Source organism: Alosa pseudoharengus, unplaced genomic scaffold, assembly GCF_046254945.1.
Source record: "Alosa pseudoharengus isolate Yale_2024_CS ecotype anadromous, Long Island Sound unplaced genomic scaffold, YU_APseudo_1.1 YU_APseudo_1.1_scf_11, whole genome shotgun sequence".
NCBI classification, from domain to species: Eukaryota; Metazoa; Chordata; class Actinopteri; order Clupeiformes; family Clupeidae; genus Alosa; species Alosa pseudoharengus.
In genome coordinates, this window is record NW_027468576.1 from 6,811,188 (window position 1) to 6,836,216 (window position 25,029).

The 25,029-nt window shown below is 47.6% G+C and overlaps 1 protein-coding gene across 1 annotated transcript in view; it reads left to right on the forward strand.

Moving 5' to 3' along the window:
• Positions 1-25,029, forward strand: part of cachd1 (cache domain containing 1) — a 65,647-nt gene that overhangs the window by 22,229 nt on the left and 18,389 nt on the right. Inside the window, exons 2-12 of the mRNA XM_076277861.1 lie at positions 1,193-1,255; positions 6,376-6,524; positions 11,731-11,837; positions 16,135-16,261; positions 18,181-18,325; positions 18,646-18,862; positions 19,408-19,557; positions 22,326-22,559; positions 22,914-23,063; positions 24,341-24,464; positions 24,656-24,773. Coding sequence (XP_076133976.1) covers positions 1,193-1,255; positions 6,376-6,524; positions 11,731-11,837; positions 16,135-16,261; positions 18,181-18,325; positions 18,646-18,862; positions 19,408-19,557; positions 22,326-22,559; positions 22,914-23,063; positions 24,341-24,464; positions 24,656-24,773 — 1,584 coding nt within the window. The remainder of the gene's footprint in view (positions 1-1,192; positions 1,256-6,375; positions 6,525-11,730; positions 11,838-16,134; positions 16,262-18,180; positions 18,326-18,645; positions 18,863-19,407; positions 19,558-22,325; positions 22,560-22,913; positions 23,064-24,340; positions 24,465-24,655; positions 24,774-25,029) is intronic.

The following is a 25,029-nucleotide window of genomic DNA, read 5'->3' on the forward strand; positions in this document are numbered from 1 at the left end:
TTTGTTCAGTGTGCAGGCCTGGCACCGGTCCTCGACCCCAGATGTTTGGGGTGGCGTGTGTGCCCGCTCAGAGCATCTGCTCCGCTGGCTGTGTTAGGGTGTGAACAGCCACACAGTGCAGGTGCTACGTTTTTTCTCCCCGCCAGTTTTCTTAGAAGGTTTTCAGACATGAGGGTGTCAGTGCTGAGTTTAAGTGAGAGTATTCGATAATGAAGTGCGGAAGGACAGCTATTGACTTGCCCTGCCCAGTCAGAGAGGCCAAGATGGACAGAACAACAGAGGATGGGCAGTATGGTTTTTACGACACTGAAATGGTCACTATTCTGCTAGTACAGAGTCTCATGTTAATGGTGCAAAATGATCTCACCACATTAAATCACTTGTGCATTTATGAAGCAGGGTGTTCATATAGGAAAGTAGGTCATCCACGATAATGCCGTCTAAAGGGTATGGTGTCTGTTGCAATTATTGACAACAACCAGGATCTCTGGCTAAGTAAAGGACAATTATAGTAATTCTCATCATTTAGTGGGGAATGGCATAGCACCAGGAAATGGACCATTACCTGTGAAGTGACTAGATGAAGGGGTTACACTTGGGCACGGTCTGTGTTTCTTCTTCTTCAAGAACATTCCTCACAGGGGTTCCTAACCACCACCCTGGAGTGAAGCGGAGAGCGTTCAGGACCTCTGGCTCAGAGCCATGCTGAAGCACAGGCTGCAACACAGAGCCTTAGAGTGCCAGTGGACTAATCCAAAGAGGGCAGTCATGCAGAGAGACTCGGCTTCATTTGCAGGACATTTGAGACAAGTACAGCATGACAGGGTTTTGTGCGTTCATTAATGTCCTTTCAAACCTTAGGTACTTGACCTTGCTGTAGTTTCGTTGCACTTGTATCTCATTGAGGAACAGATAATGATGGCCTTGTAATTCTTAAGCAATCTGTGTTTTTGCCTTGTACGTTGCACTTGGAAAGCAGAGAGTATGTTCATAAGACATGCACCCGGACTAACCGTTTCCCTAATATTGCAATGCATTGTGAAGCAATGGACATTTACTATCTGCTTGTTGGATTTCTCCCGCTGCCATATATGTGCTCATTATTGTGTTGAGTTTGACTTTTTGTCTGTAATAAATGTTGTGGTGCACTGCATGTCATTTGAACCGAGACTCTTTCCCTCTTCCCTCACAGAGAATCTTTGACTCCTTTGTGTACACCGAGAAGACTTCAAACGGCGAGACTGAGGTGCAGCAGGTGAGTCATGATCATATCTGTCTTACTTCCTTGTGTGTGTGTTTGTGTGTGTGTGTGTGTCTGTGTGTGTGTGTGTGTGTGTGTGTGTGTGTCTGTGTGTGTGTGTGTAGAGAGATTGCTTAACCTCAAGAGAGCATGATACACCATTAAAATTCTGCAGCTGCCGTGTGTTTGATTTGAAGGCCATTTTATGTGTTGCTGCTGCCCAGCAACACTAATTTCTGCGCTCACGGCAAGCCAACGCTGGGCCCTCTAACAAGCATGGCTGCCGTAAAAGCTGTTCTCCGTCTGCCTTTGAGTCTGGGGTGAGTCCAGCGGGTCACTGCGCATGGCCACAGCTTCACACAGGTGCCACGTGGAGGAGAACAGTGTGGGGGAAAGCAGCGGCCTCGGTACACACAAGCTTAATTGCCGTCGGCTTGATTGGCTGGAGATAAAAGATGCTTTGAAGAGTGCCGGTCATTAGCTCACAGTGGTGGACATCCTGGAAGGCAATTTGGGTCAACATGTGGATTCGCCTTAGTTAATAATCGCCTGGGCAATCAGAGTCGCTCTGGTGGGATGGCTTTTTGTGTTATCTGTTGTTCCACACTTGCTGCAGTGAATAAAGCATTCCTTCAGGAAAACATTCTGTTACTTTCTTGGAGTATGTCAATGTTTGACTAGTATTGAATTTGTATTGACAGTTTTGAACCCTTAAACATGGCTCCCCATAGGTTGAATGCAATTGCCAGCAAATATTTATTACATATTATGTCTGTGAGCATGTAGGTGTTGCATGCCACATTTGAGTGATTCCTTGGACCCAGTTAAAATGGAGTTGAGAATGAGTTTGTGTGTGTCTGTGTCTGTGTCTGTGTGTGTTGTCTGTTGTTGCTGCTGAGTTTTGTCTGTTCTTGCTGCTGTGGTACCCATTGGGCATCCCTCAGTTTACATGGCAGCAGCCCTAATTCCTTCCTTTTGCGTGTGTGTGTGTGTGTCTGTGTGTGTGTGTGTGTGTGTCTGTGTGTGTGTGTGTGTGTGTGTGGGGGGGGGGGGGTGGCGGCAGCGTGTTTCTCATCCCCTCTCCAATCATTCCAGGAGCCATAAGCAAGAATAGGCAGGTTGTTTTCTCTCATCACTGCTTGCCAGGAGAAATCATTGTGTGCTGTCTGCTATTCCCCACATTACCTGCAGCTATTTGCTGTCTGCGAGCGGAAGATTAAGGAGCTCGTTGGCAGCTTGTCTAACGACACCCCGATCGCTAATTAACTAGCACGATTCCCTCCACTTCTCGAGATCTGAATGAGGCAGACAGCTACCTGCTGGGACATCTTCCACGGTAAAGTTCAGCATTATGCCACAGATGACGCCTTTGTTCTGGTATTATGCTGCTACCATGGATAGGTGTAGCTTCTGAAAATGACTCCATGCTGAATACGGTCTGTCAGCTGGCATCAGCAGTGCTCAGATCTGCATTGAGAGCATGTGTCTCGCTGGCACCTCTGCAAGAGAAACTTTTGAAAGGGCAAACTGTTCTGAGCTTGTGGTGCTTCCAACCTCCAGTTAGATTTATGGTCGACAGGCCTAGGGTGAGCTCCAGTGTTTACACTGAGGGTTTGGAAAAGAAAAATGTGAAAATGAATAATAATAATGCCTAAATTCCTGGCACAGATTGTGCATGATTTGTAATGTAATAACTCTAGCATGATTTGTTAGTACAAATTATTTCATAGTTGCAAGGTGCAGGCAGACTTACAACACTGAAATTCATATGGACACAAATGATTTCAATTCCTAAAGTGGATTCATTTATTTATTTAACTTATATCAAACTAACGATTGCTTTGAAACTAGCAAAAGTAAGATAAGAGAACAGAAAAACATGTCCATGCAAGGTGACAGAAGTCACACTCCAAATTCTGTGTAAATATAGCAGACAAGACAACCTTCTGATATAGCATGTCAGGACTTACATTCTAACTAATGGAAGTAGGCCTTATTGTTTGAAAATGGGAAACTGTCATACCAGTGGTGTGGAGGGTGGTACTAAGGTGTGGCTATGGCCTGGAAAACCTGCCTATTTAATGCGGCTGACATTTATAGCACACCTGATTCAAACTTCTCCACTTGACACAATCACCTTATCACACACCAGAGAAGCACAGACATTTTCGAAACCACCATCTTGTCATATACCAGGACATAGAATAACAACCAGTATTTGCAATGCACCTGATGACCAGAATGGGCCAGAAACACTTATATAGAAATTGTAAAATAAATCATTTCAAAATGAATGTGCCTTTTATTTGACAAACTTAATAAAGCCTAGTCATTTCCTAATGCTCATGAACACCTGGACTGAAGGCCTCAGTGTTGAGCTGGTCCACATTGGGAGTCAGTTTGGGTGCCTTTGTGAGAACTGCGCCTGTATGAACTGACAGGCGGTCCCAGACTCATACCTCTTGTTCACTGGACTGTGACGTTTTCAGTTGGCGAGTGCCAATGCCAGCTAATGCCATTACTGCATCGCTCACTCAGTAGTGTGGGCAGCAAACAGCACGATCCTTCTCAGGCCGTCTTTGGACTTTTTGTGTGTAAGAGAGAGGGAATGTGTAAACGAAGCAGATGCTAATTCTGACTGACACTTTGCAACTCCTCGTTTCTGTAATTAGAGTAACTTGGGCACCCATTAGTGTAAAACTCAACAGCACCACCCCATACGTGAAGGCACTGCAGGGAAAGGTCCTATTTTCATAGTATCTTAGCCCAGATTTAGAATTCAGTCTCTACTATTCATTTGCTATTTCATTTCTACTATTTATCACTATTTAGCAGTAGAGCGGAACACATTAAGGAACACTCCCTACCCCTCCCTGTCTACCTACATCTCCATCTGGTTCCTGTGAGAAGCATAAAGTCACAGAACCTTCATGTTAAACAGTGACAGTTTAACAAACCACTGTAATCATGCAGATGGGGGTATTTCTTCTTTGTTGACAACTTGAAGAGTTTTTTGGCTTGAAATGGTTATTGACATTTGAAAGAGATTGAAATGTAAGATGAAGGGTTGTAATTAAATATTATATTGTCTAACCTCTGTTGGTTAAGCCTAGCAAAGTAGCTATAGGGAAGCTCTTCCAAAGCGACGTCTTCCACAAAAGAAGGCAATTAAGAAGCTAAAGGAGCCTTGAGAGAGCTGCATGAGGATGACGCTTTTCTTCTCTGAGCCATCTGATAAAAAGATGCCCTCAGACATGCCTGTGTCCTCTCTTTCTCTCTTTCTGTCTCTCTCTCTCTCTCTCTCTCTCTCTCTCTGTCTAAGATTCATATCATATAGCTTGTTGTGGCAGGTGGGAGCGACTGCATTGAGTTTTTCTTCTGGCAGTTGGACTTCAGAACGCAAGCAGGAGTAATTAAAGGGGACATTTTCCTGTGGACACACACACACACACACACACACAGGCTTTAAATGCTTGTGGGCCGGCGGGCTCATGTCTCTCCCTCTGCACCTGAGGGATGGAGTTTCCACGGCGCAGGAGAGGCCCAGGGTCTCATGCGGTCTAACCTGTTCCTGATCGGTCGCGCTCTTCCCTCCCCCATCCCTCTCTCCCTCTGTCCCTCCCTCTCTCCACCTCCTCCCCCCCTCCCTTCCTCCTGCCGAGCCAGCATTGAACCGCTCCTCTCTCCACGAGTTCCTGGACAAGGCTCCATTTACCACACTAATAGAAGTAGCACACAGTGGATAATGGTCACGGCGAGCCTCTCCTGGTGGGAGATTTTCCCCTCCGCACATGTTGTTCTTGGTAACGCCACAAGCTAAGTGCAGCGGTAATAGTCGCAGCGGCCAGCTGATTAGGTGTGCATGGTCAATGGGTCGTGCAACATTTCTCCGCTGCCTGGCTGAGACGTTTTGGCAGCTGAGGCTAATTGTGGTATGTAGAGCCTGATTGCTGTGGCTGAGGTTTCTTTCTTTTCCATGCACCATTGATGTGGCTAGTTTTCTTCATTTTCCATCACAAGGCTGTGCAGTATAGTCTGCGAGCTTGTGTGTGTGTGTGCAGTATAGTCTGCGAGCTTGTGTGTGTGTGTGTGTGTGTGTGTGTGTTGTATATTGTATATCTACATGTGTGCTTTTGTGAAGGAGAGGGGAAAGTTGGTGGTAGTTGTGTGTGTGTGTGTGTGTGTGTGTCCTGAGTATGCTAGTGTGTGTGTGTGTCCTGAGTATGTCTGTGTGTGTGTGTGTGTGTCCTGAATATTCCTGTGTATGTGTGTGTTCCACACAGTCATGGTTCAGGGATGGCCTATAGAAGCTGGGCAGTGGTGCAGAGAAGCTGCATGTGCGCTCTTTATTAATGTCCCCCCACAGAGGCCAGCCTTATTTCAAAGCTGCTGGCGTGCTGGTTATTAGAGTCCCCAGGGAAGCCTGGGCCCTGAATAAATAAGCCCCATCACTCTGAGAACCCGACTTCTTCATTTACAGCTCCCTTTAGAGACGGCCCAACACTGAGGCCTAATGAACCAAAGCAGCCAGGAGCACCCCTTTTGATTTGATCCCAATTCTTATTTCATTATGCTGCGCCTGTAGCTATGCACACTAGCACTGTGCTAACTAGCTGCGGGAAGGGAGCCCTTTTAGTCTCCCAAGTAAGTCAGTGCTCAATGCTGATTGATTTCATTTTTCTTTCCATCCATCCTGTGCCCTGCTGAAGGCCTTTGATGTAGCATACCTCTTCCTGTGTGTGTTGATTTTAATGTGGCCCTCTCTGTACATGCTGGCTTTGCTGAAACTGCTCTTAGATTTGCATCACTCATTTGACGGGCAAAATGCATCACTGCAATTTTAATGTTTGGGGTGAGGATTCAAACCCATGCCAAAGAATGGTGGCTTGTTAAGGTCTAAGAGATACAATTTCCATTTGGCAGGCTGAATTGAGAACCACGAGTAGGTGATGATGGCAAAATGGAGGTGTATTTCATCATGGCATTCCATGTTTGATTCTGTGAGATTAATAATAATAATAATAATAATAATAATAATAATGATGCCTCTGATGTTCCCGTTTTGCATCTGTGTATATGTAAGCATTTGGAGTGTTGGGCTTTGTATAAATAATGTACTCTGCTTTCTTTCCCAGCTGGCCAAGAAGATCCGTGAGAAGTTCAACCGCTATCTGGATGTGGTGAACAGGAACAAACAGGTGGTGGAGGCCTCGTACACAGCCCACCTCACGTCCCCACTCACTGCCATTCAGGACTGCTGCGCCATACCCCCCTCCATGATGGAGTAAGTAGACACGAAAACACATTCACTCTCACACACATACACACACACACTCATACATTCACTCACACACGTCAACATACACAGACCCATATTATCCCAGAACTGCATGAGCAGAAAGCCAAGGAAGAAAGGCCTGCACAGTAGATTATGTTAGAGGAGTGAAGTCTGGGGAAGTGTCTGTGTGTGTGGGTGTGCGTGTGCGTGTGTGTTTGCGAGTTTGAAATTAAATTGCCACTGTCTCCCCAGTGTGGGTGTAACATTTGATGGAACATCAAAGTGTCTCCAAACATCCCCTCACTCTCCACCTAGCTGTCTGCTATAAATACACCCTGCCTCTGAGCTCTGTGCTGGTGCTGGTGCGTCTTGCGCTGTGTGTCTCTGAGCACAACGGCTGTGGGACGCTTGTGATGTAACTGAAATGTAATGAATCCTTTTTGTGTCATTATAGATGCATATGTGACCGATAAACCACTGAGAGGAGAGAGAGAGAGAGTGAGTGGTAGAGAGAGAGCGAGAGCCGGGCGGGGGGCGTATATGAGTATGTTGAGAGAGGAAAGCAGCCTTTGAAGCATGTGAACTGAAATGGCCCCTTTGCAGAAAGCGCAAGGAATAGCCAATCAGGCTAGCGTAGCCGAAGGGGTGGAATGGACATGCTTGCTTTCAAGTGGAGCTTTGCTTCAACCAGTGGGACCTGAACTGTCAGCATATCTGCAGCTAGCTCATGCATATCTAATGATCACATATTTCATTCTTCATTTTCTTCCTTTCCCTGATTTTACTGCTCCGGTATTACACCGAAATTCTGATTTAGTAATTATGTGTGTATCTTTGCGTGTCCATGCGTGTCCCTGGTGTCCATGCGTGCGTGTAAGTATTTGTGTGCCCCCACGTCCTTCAGCATGATCTGCAACAGCTGCCATTAGCACCCCTCTCCCCCCATCCCCAAGTGTTGGCCTGTCCCCTCTGACTCGAGCTGTTGATTGCGTGTCTCACACCCTCTCCCCTCTCATGCCCACCACGCGCCACACCAGGGTCCGATTTCCATCAGCCCCCACAACCCAGCACCCAGGAATGCTTTAATCAATACACACGCACACACGCACACACGCACACACGCACACACACACACACACACACACACCGAGAGATGAAAGCGTACACAGGCATGGTCAGAAGTTCACACCCTCACACAAGTGTTTGCCAGCCCGTCTCCCCCCCCCCCTCTCTCCTGCTCTCGCTCCCTTCCTCACCTGCTGTCTTCATGTGCTAAATCATTAGACCCTTTTGTGTGTGAATGTAATGACGATAGGTGGACGGGGGCGAGCGACCCTTTAGTTTTCACTATTTGCTTTTGTTTCTGCCGTCGTCGGCACCCTCCGGTGTCCTCATCAGACTCCACATGGGTGCAGCTGACTCACTGGGAGTAAGAGCGGGAGAAGCTCGAGGGGGGGGAAAGGCGATAGCGGCGTTCGCTAGCGTCCCAGACGCGGCTAATTTCCCTGTCTCCAACGTAAGCCTGGCGAAGGGAAGCCACAGCGCCTGTCGCAACACTGGGAGCTTTGCTGTGGCAGCCAAGCAAATTAAACGCCTCTCATCTCCTCTGATCCCCCTCTCCTTTCCTCTCCTCCTCCTCTCATCTCCTCTCATCTCATCACCTTTCCTCTGAAAAAAACTCCACTCTCTCCCTCCGAAAAGCAAACAAACTGTCAGGTGCTGGAAAATAGGACTGTGTGCATGTGAGGGAAATGGAGTTGGTAAATGTGTGTGTGAGTAAATTGTGGGGGTGTGTATGTGTGTGTGTGTGTGTGTGTGTGTGTGTGTGTGTGTGTGTGTGTGTGTGTGTGTGTGTGTGTGTGTGTGTGTGTGTGTGTGTTTTACACACTGCCTTTATCAGACGCGTTGTTTGTCTCAGTGCTGTGTTCTTTGTTATCTCCCTCACACACAGTAGGCCTCTTTGACTCTCCCGTTCCCTCTCTCCTGTGTGTACTCTTACAGGGTCCTAGTGCCCTCTCCCTCTCTCACTCCCTCCTTCCGTCTCTCTCTGTCTCGGACCACTTCCTGCTTCTCTCTGGTTCTTCCTCGAACACACACACGCAGTGCTGCTTGCTCTCTCTCTCTCTCTCTCTCTTTTCCTCTTTCCCAGCCCTCTGTTAATCCACTGTCTGTATGCTGGGCCTGAAGGAGCCAATAGAGGTGTGTGTGTGTGTGTGTGTGTGTGTGTGTGTGTGTGTGTGTGTGTGTGTGTGTGTGTGTGTGTGTGTGTGTGTGTGTGTGTGTGTGTGTGTGTGTGTGTGTGTGTGTGTGTGTGTGTGTGTGTGTGTGTGTGTGTGTGTGTGTGTGTGTGTGTGTGTGTGTGTGTGTGTGTGTGTGTGAGCTAATGAAGCTGCTGTTTGAGAGTGGGGTTGGAGAGGCCAGAGTGGGGGGCTTAAGTACTCCGAAAGAGGGCTCTTAAATTGCCATGGCGATAATGCCTCTCGTCCAGACCCAAATGCCTCCTGTGCTGTATATCTGGGGGAGAGGGCTAGTCCCTGCCAAATCCCAAAACACCACCTCTCTTTCTCTCCCCCTCTCTCTTTCTTCTCTCTTCTCTCCCTTCTTATCTTTCTCCCTTTCTCAATTCATTTTTTTGCTTTATTTATATGTCAAATGTGGAGCAATCAAATTAATTAAATTCATCAAAAAATCTTCCGGAACTTTCTACAAAATCTTGAGAAAGTTCTGTTTTTGGTTATGTCGGTTGTTTGAGTAAAGGAGCGCCTCTGGTGTTCAGCTGTGAATATGGTGCCATGTCTTTTCCACTTATTTGGTAACATTCATCACCATGTCTGCACTCGCTGAAATAATGTTTCCTCAGACTCATTTGAGAATGTTCTTTTAGCGACACACTGATAAACAAACAAAGAGTAAAAATAGAACAGCTACATGATGCGCAGCGGTTAGGCTAATCCCTTCCCCCTTGTTCAAATGTCAAACATCAAACCTCTGCAGAGTAGACTCAGGCTACCTAAAGAATGAATTAGGAACATCAGCACTATGGAAATGCGTATCATCATGGATTATGCAGACATTATGGAGGTCACCTCCACTGAGTATGAGTCCATTCAGGCAGCATCCATATTGAAGCCACTGTGGAGGATCTCCATGGGAGAGTGGCTGGAGGCGTTGGGATTGATTCTCAGCGTTTCAGTGGTGGTGGAGTATTTCTGTGTGGTGCTTGCGCTATGTAGTACTGGGCTGGAGGTTCTTTTCTTGGAAAGGCTGCCTCCTCTAAAGCCTGTGTGAGCAGTGCGGCTCCAGCCCTGCATTTGGGTTTTTGTGTATTTTTTTATGCCATTATTTTCCATTTCGCTCCAGTCTGTTCTTTTTAAGCCGAGACCCTCATTTACATGTTGGACCCAAATCAGAGATGGAAAAAAATGCTGAAAGGTTGCCTTTAATCCCTCCCTTACCCCCTCTCTTTCTCTCTCTCCATCTCTCTCTCCATCTCTCTCTCTCTCCATCTCTCTGTGTCTTTCCTCCCCTTGCTTACTCTGTTTATTTGATGTGAAATTCAAAAGAGCGGTGCCAATGCATGTTTTATCGGGCCCATTTGCTGGGGCCTCCTATGTAAAGTGTGCTGGAGGAGAATTCTAATGGGTGCAGCCTGATGGGAATTTAATGTCTGAAGTTCAAAGCGCTTCTCACATCAGAGCAGCCGTCAATCAGGAGAGAGCCGGCCTCGTGATCGCAGCAACTGCAGATAGGGAGGGGAGTGTGCGCGTGTGTGTGCCCTGATTGGGTGTGTGCGTGTGTGTGTGTGTGAGATAAATAAAGTGTAGGCGTTTTAGTGTGTGTGTAAAGGTGATGCTGCAGGATGGGGGGATGGAACTGAAGAGTGTGTGCATAGCTGGGAGTTGGTTTTCTCTGGGAGAAGGCGCACGTGATCATTAACTAAAGTAAGCACAGACCCAGGGGATTTAAAATAAATAAAACACAGTCCACAGCATAGTGACCCAGTTGTGAATCATTAGAATGTTCTGATGCATTGCCTTTTGCCAAGTAGTCCTGAGTGGTGGTAGGGACAGAGGCAACTACTCTACGATCATTGACAAAAAGGATCTAGTGATCTATTGTTTAAAATAAATGAACTTCCTTGAATGGACTGATATTCTCTAAATACAGAGTGTACAAACCTAGCCAGTTGTAATAAAATAGTTTTAAAAGTGACAGGGAGATTTGAAATGAAAGGGAAGGCTTAAGAGCTTGAGGAGGAGTGAAAACAGGGCTATTGATAGAGAGGGAGGGAATTTCTACATTTATTGACTTCTCTCTCTCTCTCTCATTTTTTAACAGAGGGTGGAAGAATGGGGGGATTTGATGAAGAGAGAGATAGGTGTTTAGAATAGAAAGAGATGGAGGAGGAGGGATAGAAAGAGAGGGAGGGAGATCAAAGCTGATGTGTTGGTGCAGGGAGTCCCAGGAGAGCGGCTTTCGATCAGCCTGGAAGCAATGCGTCCTATGGCATAATGCACATTCACTCACTCACACTCTCTCTCTCTCACACACACACACACACACACACACACACACACACACACACACACACACACACACACACACACACAAACACAACAGTTCTGTTGAAAAACACAGAAGTTCCCTGCACTGCACTGATGTCCTGCCGACACACTCTCTCTCTCTTTCCTGTACTTACAAACACATATGGATTGGTGTTTGAACCCTCCCCATCCCAACCACATGTTTATGCAGAGTGATCTGCATCTGCTGGAGGCCTGTGCGGCACGCTACTTCCTGTATCATGAATATGGATGGAGAGGGGAACTGGCTTGTTGAGTCTACGGTTTGCACGACAGAGGATGCTGTGACCTAGAAAACAAATCCATCCTCTCCATTTAGTATGGCCCTCCAGTTTAGTCTCCCCTTTAGTCTCCCCTCTCACTGATGTCTTGAAAGTTCATGCACCAGACATAGATGTGGATAAGCACTTCATTCTCCATGGACTGGGTGATGGGCTTGTGCTAGTTGGTTCTTTTGTACTAGAGTCACAGTCCAAGTGTTTGGGGGAGCATTGGCAGGAGGGTGAGCATGAGTTGGGAGGTGTCTTTAGCACAGTGCATTTAACAGTGTGTGTGATGTGGTGTGGACAACGTGTCTCTGATGGTCTGTCTCCGTCTCCCCATCTCTTGTGTCTCTCTGGCGCTCACAGGTTTGACGGCAATTTCAACACAAACGTCTCCAAGACCATTTGCTGTGACCGCCTGTCCCCAACAGTCAGCAGCCGGGCATTCAATCCAGGACGAGACCTCAATTCAGGTAGGGGGGGGGGAAACACACACACACACACACACACACACACACACACACAGACACAGACACACACACACACACACACACACACACACAGTCATTTTTGTGCCTGAAAGCAGAGTGCTGTTATCACTGTGCTTTGCGTTGTCATGGTAACCACTTTCAAAGGAGACCGTTCTTTGCATGACATCAAATCGCAACATGAAAAGATCCTCTCTTTTGAACAGGGTGGGGAGGAAAGAGGATGGGAAAAGGTCTGGGGGATGCATTAGGCCTCTGCTGTCTTTGTGTCGCTCTCCCTCATTCTATGTCTCTCTCATCCTCCCAGGCCCATCCTCCTCTCCTACCTTCCTTCCCACTTCTCTCTCTCCCTCTCTCTCCCTCCCTCCCTCTCTCTCTCTCTCCCTCCCTCTCTCTCTCTCTCTCTCCCTCCCTCCCTTTCTCCCTCCCTGCTCCCCTTTCATGTGTTTGATTTAAGAACACTGTTTTGCACACTTAAAAGTCAGACTGGCTGCGAGGCTTCCTCTGTCCTTGATCCTTCCTCGTCCGCGCTCCCGTCAGGAAATGTATGTTTTTATCATTCTATAGTCAGAGCCCCGGCCAGCCGACAGCCTCCACCCATACCCCCCCCCCCCCCCCCCCGCCTCTATCTTATCAGATACGCCCCAGTCTAGCCATGCGTGCTGTCTGCAAACATCTCCCTTAAATCTTATCAGAAGCCTGCCTTCACCCTCGGCTGACCAAAGGAAATGATGTATAAGCGTGAGCTTGGTTTTGATGTTGTTCTGTGTTTTGAACTGATCATTACCTTGGAAATGCAGTATGCTGCCTGTAGGCTATGTATATTTTGCATATCCTATACACAGACCATGCCATAATGCCAAAAACCAATATGGTTTTGGCAATGGCTATCATATGATATTTGTGCCAGTCTGCTGGCCTAAGATAGCTGGCTCTGAAAGGATTTGTTGAGAATAATCTGTGTGCGATGGAGTCTTAATGAATCTGTCCATAACATTCCTGTGCAAAGCAGCAGAGGTTTAGTGAGGCCCCCCTGTGTAAGCGATACTGTGTTGTTGACATGCGGGGCGTCCTCTATGGGCTGGTCCTGTGAGTGCAGAAACACTGGTGTACGGTCAGCCTTGTTTTTGCAGTCTTCCTCCAACGAGGGGCCCTGGTCATTTCTCCTCCAACACCAGTTTACACAAATACATCATTCCACTCATTTGACACACACACACACACACGGACACACACACACACACACACCCATATAAACACACACTTACACTCATTTAGACTGGTCTCGGCCCAGATTACTATGATTTGTCTTCATCCACAAGCTTTATTTTTTCCTGACAGTCATCAAGGGTTCATGTTACCCCTCTCCCTCCATTAGTCATCCTATACTGACCTCTAGTCCACACAGGCACATTTGTCTGAACATAGTCTAAACAATGTGGGAGAGTGTAGAGGGCCAGGACAAGTGGGATGGGGTAGGGGTGGGCTTGCGAGATACTGTGTGTGTGTGTGTGTGTGTGTGTGTGTGTGTGTGTGTGTGTGTGTGTGTGTGTGTGTGTGTGTGTGTGTGTGTGTGTGTGTGTGTGTGTGTGTGTGTGTGTGTGTGTGTGTGTGTGTGTGTGTGTGTGTGTGTGTTGGAGACCATCCACCAAGTGTCTCTCCAGTCTGATGTCTGGTGAAGTAGAGACAGATAGAGGGATGGAGTGAGAAGGTGTAAGAACGGAGATACGAAGAGGATATGGAAAATCCTCCAGGGCATGTTGTGTTTGTTTACACTTGTGTGCACGGCAATCATCAGGAATCTTTCCGTTGCCATCTGCGACATACACTTCCACTCTCCGTCTCTATCCTTGTTCTTCTCTCTCTCTCTCTCTCTCTGTCTCTCTCTCTCTCTCATGCTCCTCTCCTGGCCTCTGTTTATTTCAGCTAAGTGCTTTAAGGCTCTCCTGAGTGTCATGTGTTATATTACGTTACCTCTCAATTAGCACTCTTAGGCAACGCACCACTGAAGAGTTGCTCCCAAATGAGAGAGCCAGAGAGAAAAAGAGAGGGAAAAAGAGAGAAAGTGTGTGTGAGTGAGTTGGTGAAAGAGAAAGAGAGATGGCGAGAGGGAATGAGACAGAGATGAGATGGGATGGAAAAGAGGGGTCGGCACTCAGAGGAAATGCCCCCCCCCCCCCCCACACACACACACACACACTCTCCCACTCCCCTCCCCGGCTATTTCACTGTGGTTCTAGAGTTTTCTAAACATTGGTCGGTGGATTAGGCTCTTGAGCCGCTGAATGTATAGTGATTCTTTTAAGCTGTCAGCATCTCGGCGAGGTTCCTGTTTATACACACGCTGATTGATAGGGCTGGTGTGTGTATATGTGGTAGGTGGATGGCGGGGCATGGGGGGGGGTCATTGGCTGTTCAGGCTGTGGCTCTATTTATGTCCTGCTATGTCGGTCATCACAGGGATTCGATTCACTGGAACCACACAGTACATTTGAGTTGGGAACACATATTTGCATGTGTGTGTTGTGTGAGAGAGAGGAGGCAGGAGGGCACCAGAGAGAGGCCATTGTGTCTTAAATGGCACAAGTGAAGACATGGTGCTAGCATTTATCATCACACCCTTGTTTGGTTTGTATTGTATTTCTTTCTCTCTCTCTCTCTTCTCTTTTTCTCTCCCATTTTTTCTTTCTCTCACTCACTCGCTCTCACTCTCTCTCTCTCTCTGTCTGTTTCTGTGAAGGCATGTTATGTTATTCTGCAGTGCTCTCTGTGTTGAGCAGCTCTGTAGACAGGAAACAGCTGGGCTTTGTGCTTGCCCTTTCCTCTGTTGATTCTCTTGACCCCCTGACCCTTTCAGAGAGGTGGTGCACTTGTGTACTCCAACCACAGGGCCAACCCCCCCCACTCATGAGGTCACTGGCTTATCTTCCAAGAGTCTATGGGCGTTAGCATGACATGGTTCATCAACTTATGACCGCCGTGCTGGCCAGAGTACATATTTTCCTTAAATGAAAAATGTATTTCTACCAGACAAAGCTAGCTTTAACTCAATTTATGGTACAGTTATACATTGTTTGAAATTCTATATGAACTTTGTGAACCCCATGTAAGTTTAGAGCACATGTACGCTTTATTGCCTGATTTCAATGCAGTGGAATAAGAGCGCCATGACATATGCATACTTGGAATGTGCGCTAGCTTGTCATGTGAGACCACTGCGTCACTGGCACATAAATTAATCTCAGAAAGCATCGCTCTTAATAAGACAGCCACACAGCCATTAGGCGGCTCTGCTGGGCCTGAGTGAGAGCCCACCTCAGGGGCCCCCTGGGGGGAACCGAGACCCTGTTGAACCTGTTTGGCCCCCAGACATGGCCCCTCTATCTGGATCTGTGCTCTCCCCCTCTGGGCCTCAAGCTCCCCGAGCCTGTCAAACAGGGTCTGATACCCCCATACACATGCACGCACACGCACGCACGCACGCACGCACGCACGCACGCACGCACGCACGCACGCACGCACGCACGCACGCACGCACACACACACGGAGTCAGGGTCACCTTGTCAGGCGTTCTCTCACACACTTTTCTCTCTTTCCCTGCTGGTGTCTGTTCCCTCTGTGGTTTCTGCGTTTGGTCTCTGCCTGTTTTCCCTCATCTGCTCCCCTCCTTCTCCTGCCTTTGGGTTAAGAGGGAGATGAGGAGAAGCCATGTTGGAGTGGAGTGGTTTGGAAAGGAGACGTAGAAGACTGACATTCCTCTCTCTATTCTCTTGCCTCTGCCACCTTTGCAGCTCAGCAGCTGTGTGCATAGTGAGTGACTGATGTATGTGGGCTCGCTTGAGTGCCCATGCTCTGTGTGTACCTTTACTACTTCTTTGCCTGAAGAAGACCCAGAAGGGTCGAAACGTTGCCTGTTGTGCATTAAATATATGGAAGTCAAAACAGTGTTGCGGACATTATATTTTTCAATTGAGTAAGTTTTCTTTTGTCCTGCACCTGCCAGAAGGTGGGATGTGCACACAATAACTGTTTGCTTACCTTTACTACGGGCCATTGGTTATACGAACTCCGCTTCAGGGACACCACCTTATACAGACCCTGAATACACACACACACACACACACACACACACACACACACACACACACACGCACACACACACGTTGTAGCTATTTTAGCACTTCTCTTCATATCCATGTCAAGTATGACTTTGTTCTGTATAAAATGTTCTTCATTGGAATGATTTCTGTCTTTCTCTCCCGATCTGACTTCCACTTCCAGTTCTGGCAGACAACCTGAAGTCTAATCCGGGCATCAAGTGGCAGTACTTCAGCTCTGAGGAGGGGATATTCACTGTCTTTCCAGCCCACAAGTTCCACTGCAAGGGCTCCTATGAGCACCGCAGCAGGTATGCTACAGTTGACTTGAGTTCATCAGTGAAGGGCTTCTGTTTCGGCTGAAGGGGATTCCTCTGATAACTGTTATTAACTACTGTTATTGTGTTTTTTGCATAACTCCTTTGTATGGTAGTCATTTTCCATAGTTAGATGAAATTCACTACAGTTTTTGAAAGTTTCATTTCTGTTTCAGAGGTTCATTTTGGTTAGTTGTTTACAGTTCAGAGGTTCTCTAAAATGCTTGCGAATCATAGAATGTGTACTAACTCAAGGGCTTTTTAGATATTTTATTTAGAACTACAGGAATTAAAACTGCATCTGCATAAAGATGGTGGCGAGGCTATGTGTACTCTGATGAGAAAGTTTGCCAAAAGACCATCAAATGACCTCTCTAACCTTGACAAAGCAAAATGTCTGCTTCATAGTTATTCATGTCTGTGTGCATGTACTGTGTTTAAATGGGTCTCAGAGCACGCGTTCAGGCAAGTCAGCCAGTACTTTTGCGTACCAAATAAGTCTGTGTCCAAGCTAAGAAGGGTCCCTCTCTTGCCCCCGTGCCACTTCTGGGATGTTTACTAAAGGAGGGGATACCACACTGCCACATCAACCACTCCGGACTGGGCCTTAAGGGAGAGGGGGGGGGGGTGTAAACCATCCCATGGCTGCCACCTCTCCTCAGACAGAAAACCCACAGAAAAGAGAGAGGCACACTCATGGAGTGAGAGGGAGAAGCAAGACAAAAGGCTGGTTGGGGAGCTGGGGTTCTAGCCGTGGCCCGTGGTAGGTGACCCAGTCCCCCCCTGCCCCCGTGCCCCCCCCCCCCCCCTTTTCGCTGAAGGGGCCCTTCTTGTGTGGCGCCAAATGAATTGGATTCTTCAGAGGGCGCTGGGCTTTGCTGCTTGGAGGAACAATGAGCATGGATGCCCTCGGCTGGAATGTGGGACTGGGAGCAGCAAAGCCGGCTGGAATCTGGCGGGCTTGTGTTGTGGTCACTGGTGTGGTCCTCATATTGAAAGACCACCCTGTTACACCACACACACACACACACACACACACAGACAGAGAAATCTTTTTTTCTTTCTCAGTGCATGGGAAAATGTGGGCCATCTCATTTGGCACTTAAGTAGGAGATGTGAGCATAGCTATTGCAGCTGTGACTGAGCCAGAGATGACAGTGGCATCATCGGACCAGCAACCACCTAACACACACACACACACACACACACACACAATTTCCTATGCGCTGTTCCTTTCATTTAATTTCAGTTTGACACAATGTACAGACACACACACACAAACCACTGCTCTATGTTGAGGCAGGCAGGCTGAACCGTGCTCAACATCAGCCTCCTCCATAGCTGCCAAATCCGGCGCTCCGCTGTGGGAGTCCTCTAGAAGGATACATGTCCGTTTTGGAAGGGACGTTCCTCTGACAAGATAGCATCAAGTGCAGGAAAGAAAGAAAGAGCAGCTGTCATGGCGGCCCTTCCGAGTGCAGCAGAGGGCTGGTGGAACCGGATCCCTTAGGCAAACAGCGGAGTGGGGGCAGGCTGAGGTGAGGGAGGCCTGGGCCTCCGGGTGTCTGCCTCCTCCACCGCCAGCGGCCACCGCCGCCACGGCCCACCAACAGAGCCCTGAGCCCAGAGTAGCCACGGCCACACGTGGATCCTCTTCCCGCATCGCCCAGATAACACGGAGGAATGTCCTGTGTTGCTACATGCCATGTCAGACTGATAATGATGTTTCTCTCGCTCTCTCTTTCTCTCTCTCACCTCACTCTCTTTATTTCTCTCTCTCTCTCACTCACTTCTCTCTCTTTCTTTCTCTCTCTCTTTCTTTCTCTTTCTCCCTCACTCCTCTCTCTTTCTTTCTATCGCTCTTTCTTTCTCTCCTTCTCTCTCTCTGTCTCTCTCTCTCTGTGTGCGTGCAGGCCGGTGTATGTATCAGCTGTGAGGCCTCAGTCGAAGCACATCGTGGTGATCATCGATCACGGGGCGTCAGTGACCGAGACGCAGCTTCAGATTGCCCGGGATGCGGCTCTTGTCATCCTCAATGCCATAGATGAACACGATAAGGTGGGACCTGTTCACTGCACACACATACAGTACACACCGTGAGACACACAGATTGCATCTCACTGGAAAATGAATGACAAATATAACAAAGAATATACTCACATACACTGAAATACAGTCATCAAATGCAGCATTGGCTATAGATAAATGATATAGAGAATTGATAAATGCAATAACTAAAATTATTGTTTATGCTTGAATGTATAATGGTATTGACACTATTCTTACTTTGGTTTCTCCTGGTGTGTGTGTGTGTGTGTGTGTGTGTGTGTGTGTGTGTGTGTGTGTGTGTGTCTGTCTGTCTGTCTGTCTGTGTTCAGATCTCCATCCTAACAGTGGCAGATGCGGTGCGCTCCTGCGTTCTGGACCAATGCTATAAGAGCTTCCTGTCTCCGGCCACCAGCGAGACCAAGAGGAAGATGACCACCTTCATCAGCAACGTGAAGGCCTCGGAAAGCGCCACGCAGCACGCCGCCGGCTTCCAGAAGGCCTTCCAGCTGCTGCGCAACACCAGCAACGTCACCAAACGCCAAATCAGTACGAGCCTCGCCAGCCTCCCACTAACCTGACCACCTGTAGACTAGAGCGTGCCTCAGTGTCTTACTGACCACCTGTAGACTAGAGCCTGCCTCAGTGTCTTACTGACCACCTGTAGACTAGAGCCTGCCTCAGTGTCTTACTGACCACCTGTAGACTAGAGCCTGCCTCAGTGTCTTACTGACCACCTGTAGACTAGAGCGTGCCTCAGTGTCTTACTGACCACCTGTAGACTAGAGCGTGCATCAGTGTCTTACTGACCACCTGTAGACTAGAGCGTGCCTCAGTGTCTTACTGACCACCTGTAGACTAGAGCGTGCATCAGTGTCTTACTGACCACCTGTAGACTAGAGCGTGCCTCAATGCCTTAACTATAATTCAGTTCAATATAATTATTAGTTTGAATGTTCATAACAATAATTTAGTTTACTGTGCATGGATTTTATAGGTGAATGTGACTTGTAGTGGTGTGTAATTATTCTGAAGGTGTACTTTGCTTTCATCTAGTCTTTGTTTTGCTTCCCTTTCCTACCCCGTCACCATAGCAACAGACATGGCGATCATCTACCTGTCGTCGGGCCTGACGTCCCGTGACAGTTCGGAGCAGGAGAAGAGGGCGACTCTCAGCATGGTGAAGGAGGAGAACCGCCACTTCAACAACTCCGTGATGATCCTGACCTACGCCCTCATGAACGGTACGCTCCAGCAAACGCTCGCAGTCCACTCACTCAGTCTCTGATGCTCTTCACCGCAATTGCCTGCAAACTGGGTAAATGACCAGTGACATGACCAAGGCTTAATATGAGTGTGCAGCTTGTCACTCACTCTCAGAGTGTCTCTAGCATGGGTCCCATAAAGCACCTGCGAGTCAATGTAGTATTTAGTCTGTGTTAGTGGTAAGTAAGTATTTAGGGTGAGCTTAACGGTTTGTATAATTGTTGATGTGAATGCCTAAGTAAAAGAATCCTTAATTGGAACACATGGGGGGACATTAACAACATTGTATTGTAGAGTAGTAGGAGTGGTTGTTAGTGGTACAGTATGCACCTTCCTCCCAGTGGCCTGCTTTGCCCCCTCGCTGCCTCTTGCATCAGCCCCCCCACACTCAGCCCCCTGCCTGCTATCCAGTCCCAAATCTGGCTTCGCTTGGTGCCCTGAACAGCAAGTGCACAGGTTCAGTTCCCCCTGAGCTGCAGTTCTGATTTCTGTCTCTGTGATTGAAATCAAAGACAGGAAAAGCCAAAGGGGCCATAAACAAAGAGGCCCCTGTAACGTCTCTCCTTCATCAGAGCGCCGTGTCCCCTCGCTCCCCTCGCTGGTTCCACCTCCAGAATGGTTGGAATCCAAGCAGTCGATGCGCGATGCTGGGAAAGCCGTTTACTCTTCTGTCTGCAAGTGGAAGCTGCGTTGTTAAGTGGCTTGGGCTGAATGGGCCTGCGGAACATAAACATAAGGAGCACACTCTCAGGACAGGGCTTTCCCATAAGGCTCTGGGCTGCCTGCCACGGGTGCTCTTTGGAGGAAAGAGCCTCTGCCAGGTTGATTGGACCGATCTGGACAGATCTGATTTCGCTCAGCATTGAGGCAGCTGATCCTCTCTGAGTGGCTCTGTGTGTGCCTGTGTCTGTCGCAGTTTCACCAGGATACTCGTCTGTGCATGAATGGTACATTTTAAATAGGATTGTTTATTTCTAAAATTATATGTTGGATTCAACAGCTATTGTTATGGTTTTGGAAATGATTGGATTGTCAGAGCAGCTAGCACTACCTCAAAGCCCCCCATTAGAGTGTGTCTGTGTGTGTGTCTGTGTGTGTGTCTTTGTGTGTGTGTGTGTGTGTGTGTGTGTGTGTGTGTGTGTGTGTGTGTGTGTGTGTGTGTGTGTGTGTGAGTACAGTTTTGATGATCAAAAGCCCTCTTTATAGTGCCCATCCTCACCTGGGCCACTGCCCCCGCTCGCTGGCTGCATTAGCCTTATTAGCACACATTAGTTTATGCATCTGAGAATTAAACAGCAGCCACATCAGAGGGGGGGGGGGGGGCTGCACATCAGAGCCACATCAAAGCCAGGCCAGTGGGACTAGAGGACATGAGGAGGCAAGGGCGCTTAGTGAAAAGAGACGAGTCTGGGAAATGAGGGGAGCTGATTAGTGTGCTGAGTGTGTTTCACTAATTCACGGATTGGGATAAATGCAGAGACCAAATTTCCCTCACGGGATCAAAAGAGTATATATACTAGTGTTCTGCAATATGAAGTCTGTGTGTGTGTCTGTGTGTGTGTTTGTGTTGACGTGTTGTGTGTGTGTGTGTGGTGATGTGCAGCTATTGATGTTGTGCAGCTATCTAGGCTATTGTCCGTCAGTTGAAAAGATCTCTTTGTGGATGACCCCCACCCCCACAACTTTGAGTATATGAGCAAATCTGCATGACAGTCTTGATTGATGAAGGGTGAAGGGGAGGGGCTGGTTAGTGATGCACAGATTGAAGTGGAGCATAGGATCAATTAGCCATGTGTTTGGGCCTTTGTCTGTTTTGCCATTGTCACATGTCTGGATTTGCATCTTTGTACTGTATGTGTTTCAAATCAGATAAGGCATGTTTTTCAAATGTTTCTTTTTAGTTTTTGCTTGCAATATGTTGATGGATTGGAATTGTTTTCCGTGCAGCTTACAGTACAATACAGACTGTTCTGACTACTTCTGGGTCTACTTTTTGTGCATACATCTGCAAAAGGACACGAACAGATTTGAAGTCTTTGAGTGGTGTTTTTGAGTGGATGGAAAGTGCAGGCAAGTGTATTGATGTGGACCAAATGTCCTTGTTTTTGACGATGGAAAGAAACATTGTGCCTCTCCACGGCATGTGTGTAGTGGTTAATGAGGAGAGCCGTGCAGACATCTTGGCTGGGCTGTGCGTGTGCTGCGAGCAGTGTGGCTCTCTTCATCAGTGCGCCTGTCAGCGGGCCAAAGGGCCCATGTGTGGATCAGATGATGATCGGAGTCCCGTTCATTACGCCTGATTAGAGCACAGGCAATCTGGAATCCATTGGTGACTTTCTGCTGGGAGTTCAGGCCTCACACTCTTCTGTTGCAGGAAAAGCAATCCATGGTGTTTCCTTATCCAAAGATTTGCAATCCATGGTGTTACTGTTGCCTTTGACTAATTTGGCTGAAGTACAAACAGCTGTCGTGAAATTTGGAAGTACAAACAGCTGTCAATGAATTTGTAGCTCACCTGTTGATATAATCTGCAATCAAAAATAAATGGAATGGTTTCTATTCACATGGAGAGCCTTAGTGTATACTTTACCAGATTATGTGTTGTCTTAGAGTAAAGCCTCTGTACAGTGTATGAAGGTAATCAATATGTAGAGTTACTGTTACTGTTCTTTTGTGTTTTTGTTACACACACACACACACACACACACACACACACACACACACAATAACACACACACACATGCAGAGGGTGTGACGGGGCTGAAGGAGCTGGCATTCCTTCGGGACCTTGCGGAGCAGAACTCGGTGAAGTACGGTTTCCCTGACCGCTCCAGCCAGCCGGTGGTGAAGGGGAGCATGATGGTGCTGAACCAGCTGAGTAACCTGGAGACCAGCGTGGGCCGCTTCTACATCAACCTACCCAACCGCATGATCGACCAGGCCTCCTTCAGCCTGCCCTATGCTGACCAGATGGGCGATGGTGAGGTCATAGACAGATCTCAACAGAGTGTGCTGTTTACAGCAAGGGATGTCTGAGATGGTTCTTTTAGATTTTTGAGTATTTTGAGTTGATGATTTATGAAACTCAAAAACATCTAATAATCCACAATTTGTTTTGGCAGATAAGATAATCTACAAGATTGCTTTATGAATGAATAAGAAGCTTTATTTTGAACGTCATCTTTCTTCATTTTCTGAAGAGAAGAAATATCCTAGCTATGTGCTTATGACACAGTTCATATGCATCATAGAACCAGCAGGGTTCCATCACAATTCCTTACTGTAGATGTCATCAGGAGGTAAAATCCCTTCTGCTCACTTTCAATCCCCTCAGGTTTCATCATGACGGTCAGCCGGCCATGTTACTTTGGCAACCTGCTCCTGGGCGTGGTGGGGGTGGATGTGAACTTGGCCTACATCCTGGAGGACGTCACCTACTACCAGGACTCCCTGGCCTCCTACACCTTCCTCATCGACAACAAAGGTGGGCAAAGCAGCCGAGTCCCTCTATAGAGCTCTGTTCCATTCTCTCTGATGGAGAAGTCACAGAAAGCATAGTTACTGTACAGACACTCTAGCTTTGTTTGGTACTTAAGTTCCTCAAAGTGTCAGTCACAACACTGTGTTCCTCCACTGTGCTGTAATGTGTTTTGAGTAGACTTAACTGTTGAAAGATTAATAGTAAATGTTAAAAGTGCCATTTATATCCCTACCGACAGAGAGAGAGGGACGGGTGGGGGCGGGGGGGGGGTTACGCTATGAGCCGTGTGGGGCTGACATCACCTCAGCTGAGCACCACAGGGCAACAGTGGAGCCCTTCAGTCCTCTGGGCTCAGCCCACTGTCCGGCCATTAGAGGGGCCAGCAGACCAGCTCACTCTCCCTGTCCAGACACTGGACACTCGGCCTCTGTGGAAGTGCACTTCTGATGTTTTTGTTTCTCACATGTGACTCTGTCCAGTGTCATTAAGCAGCTTTTGTGCGTGGGTGGGGTGGGCGGGTGGTTTGGGCTATATATTTCCTGATGACTAAGCCAATGGTTGAAACTCTACTCTGTTTTGGACTTGGAGTGGCTACATTAACAAGTTTGCTGTTCACGTTGGATACCAAACCGCAGACATAAACAAAACAGGAGTGAAGGTAGCTTTCACTTAGTTTGTTTAGGTAATGGCTTTAATTACAAGAAAGGGAGAGGGGAGAGAGAAAAAAAGAGAGAGAGGCAGATCCTTGCCTCTTGTAAGATGGTGCACCTGTTTTCCAGCAGCTGCTAGCTGAAGACGGCAGTCCACTCTTGGCAGGGGAGACTTGTTTAGTTTACCTCTCTGAGTATCTCATCTTTTCCCCTGGGCTCCTGAGCCAAATCTGGATGGGTGTTGATGTGGAGGCTGCTAAGTCGCAGACTCAGAACCATGGGGTGATGTTGCCACAATGTTTTTAAATGGGGTTAACCCATTCACGCTGGATGCTGCATGACGCAACATTCTATCTCCCGCCGGATGCTGCATAGCGCAACATTGACTCTCCCTATGGTTGCTGCGTAGCGCAGCATGCTTTTTATTTCATGTTTCTAGGTGCTACAGAGGCTTAGATATTAAATTTTGGTAGACGTTGACAATTTTTAGTATTTTTTCAGAAAACCCTCAGGAAATAAGGTTATTTAGTCTAGAATGCCATAGGATTCTATAGGCATTTTTAGCAGGCATTTTATTAAGTAAATGGGTTAAAGTGGCTATACTGAGACTGACATTGACTTGTTTCCTAGGATACACACTCATGCATCCTTCACTGACCCGTCCTTACCTGATGACCGAGGCACCGCTGCACACCGATATCATCCACTATGAGAACATCCCCGGCTTCCCCGCGGTGCGGCAGAACATCCTCAGGTAAGGCATCATGGGAAACAGTTTTGTAGAGTGAGAGGATGCAGCACTCTTGAGAGCCAGCATGTCTCCATCTCAGTAGCCTGGAATGCAGTAAGAACAAGAAAAGGTGGCTAACTCTCTCTCTCTTTCTTTCTTTCTCTCTCTCTCTCTCTCTCTCTCTCTCTCTCTTTCTTGTGTTTTTCTCCACCCAGTCTGCCTCTGGGCAGCCAGGTCATCGCTGTGCCGGTCAACTCCTCACTCTCCTGGCACATGAACCGCCTCCGAGACACCAGCAAAGATGCCTACAACGTCAGCTATGCATGGAAACTGGTAAGCTGGGCTCCATGTCGTCTCTTAAAATGGAGTAAAGTGGAGTAGAAGCTGACTACTCAACTGACAAGGCCAGTGCCACAGAAGGGTGCTGTAGACAAGCTTGGACAGTGTAGGGGACAAGTGCAGTATGAACGTCCTCAAACTCCCTATATTTACATATTTTAAAAAGACCTGTTTTTAAATCCAAATGACATGGTTTTCTGACAAAACCATTTTTTTAATGGTTTCTGTCAAAACTGTTTTGCATTAGCAT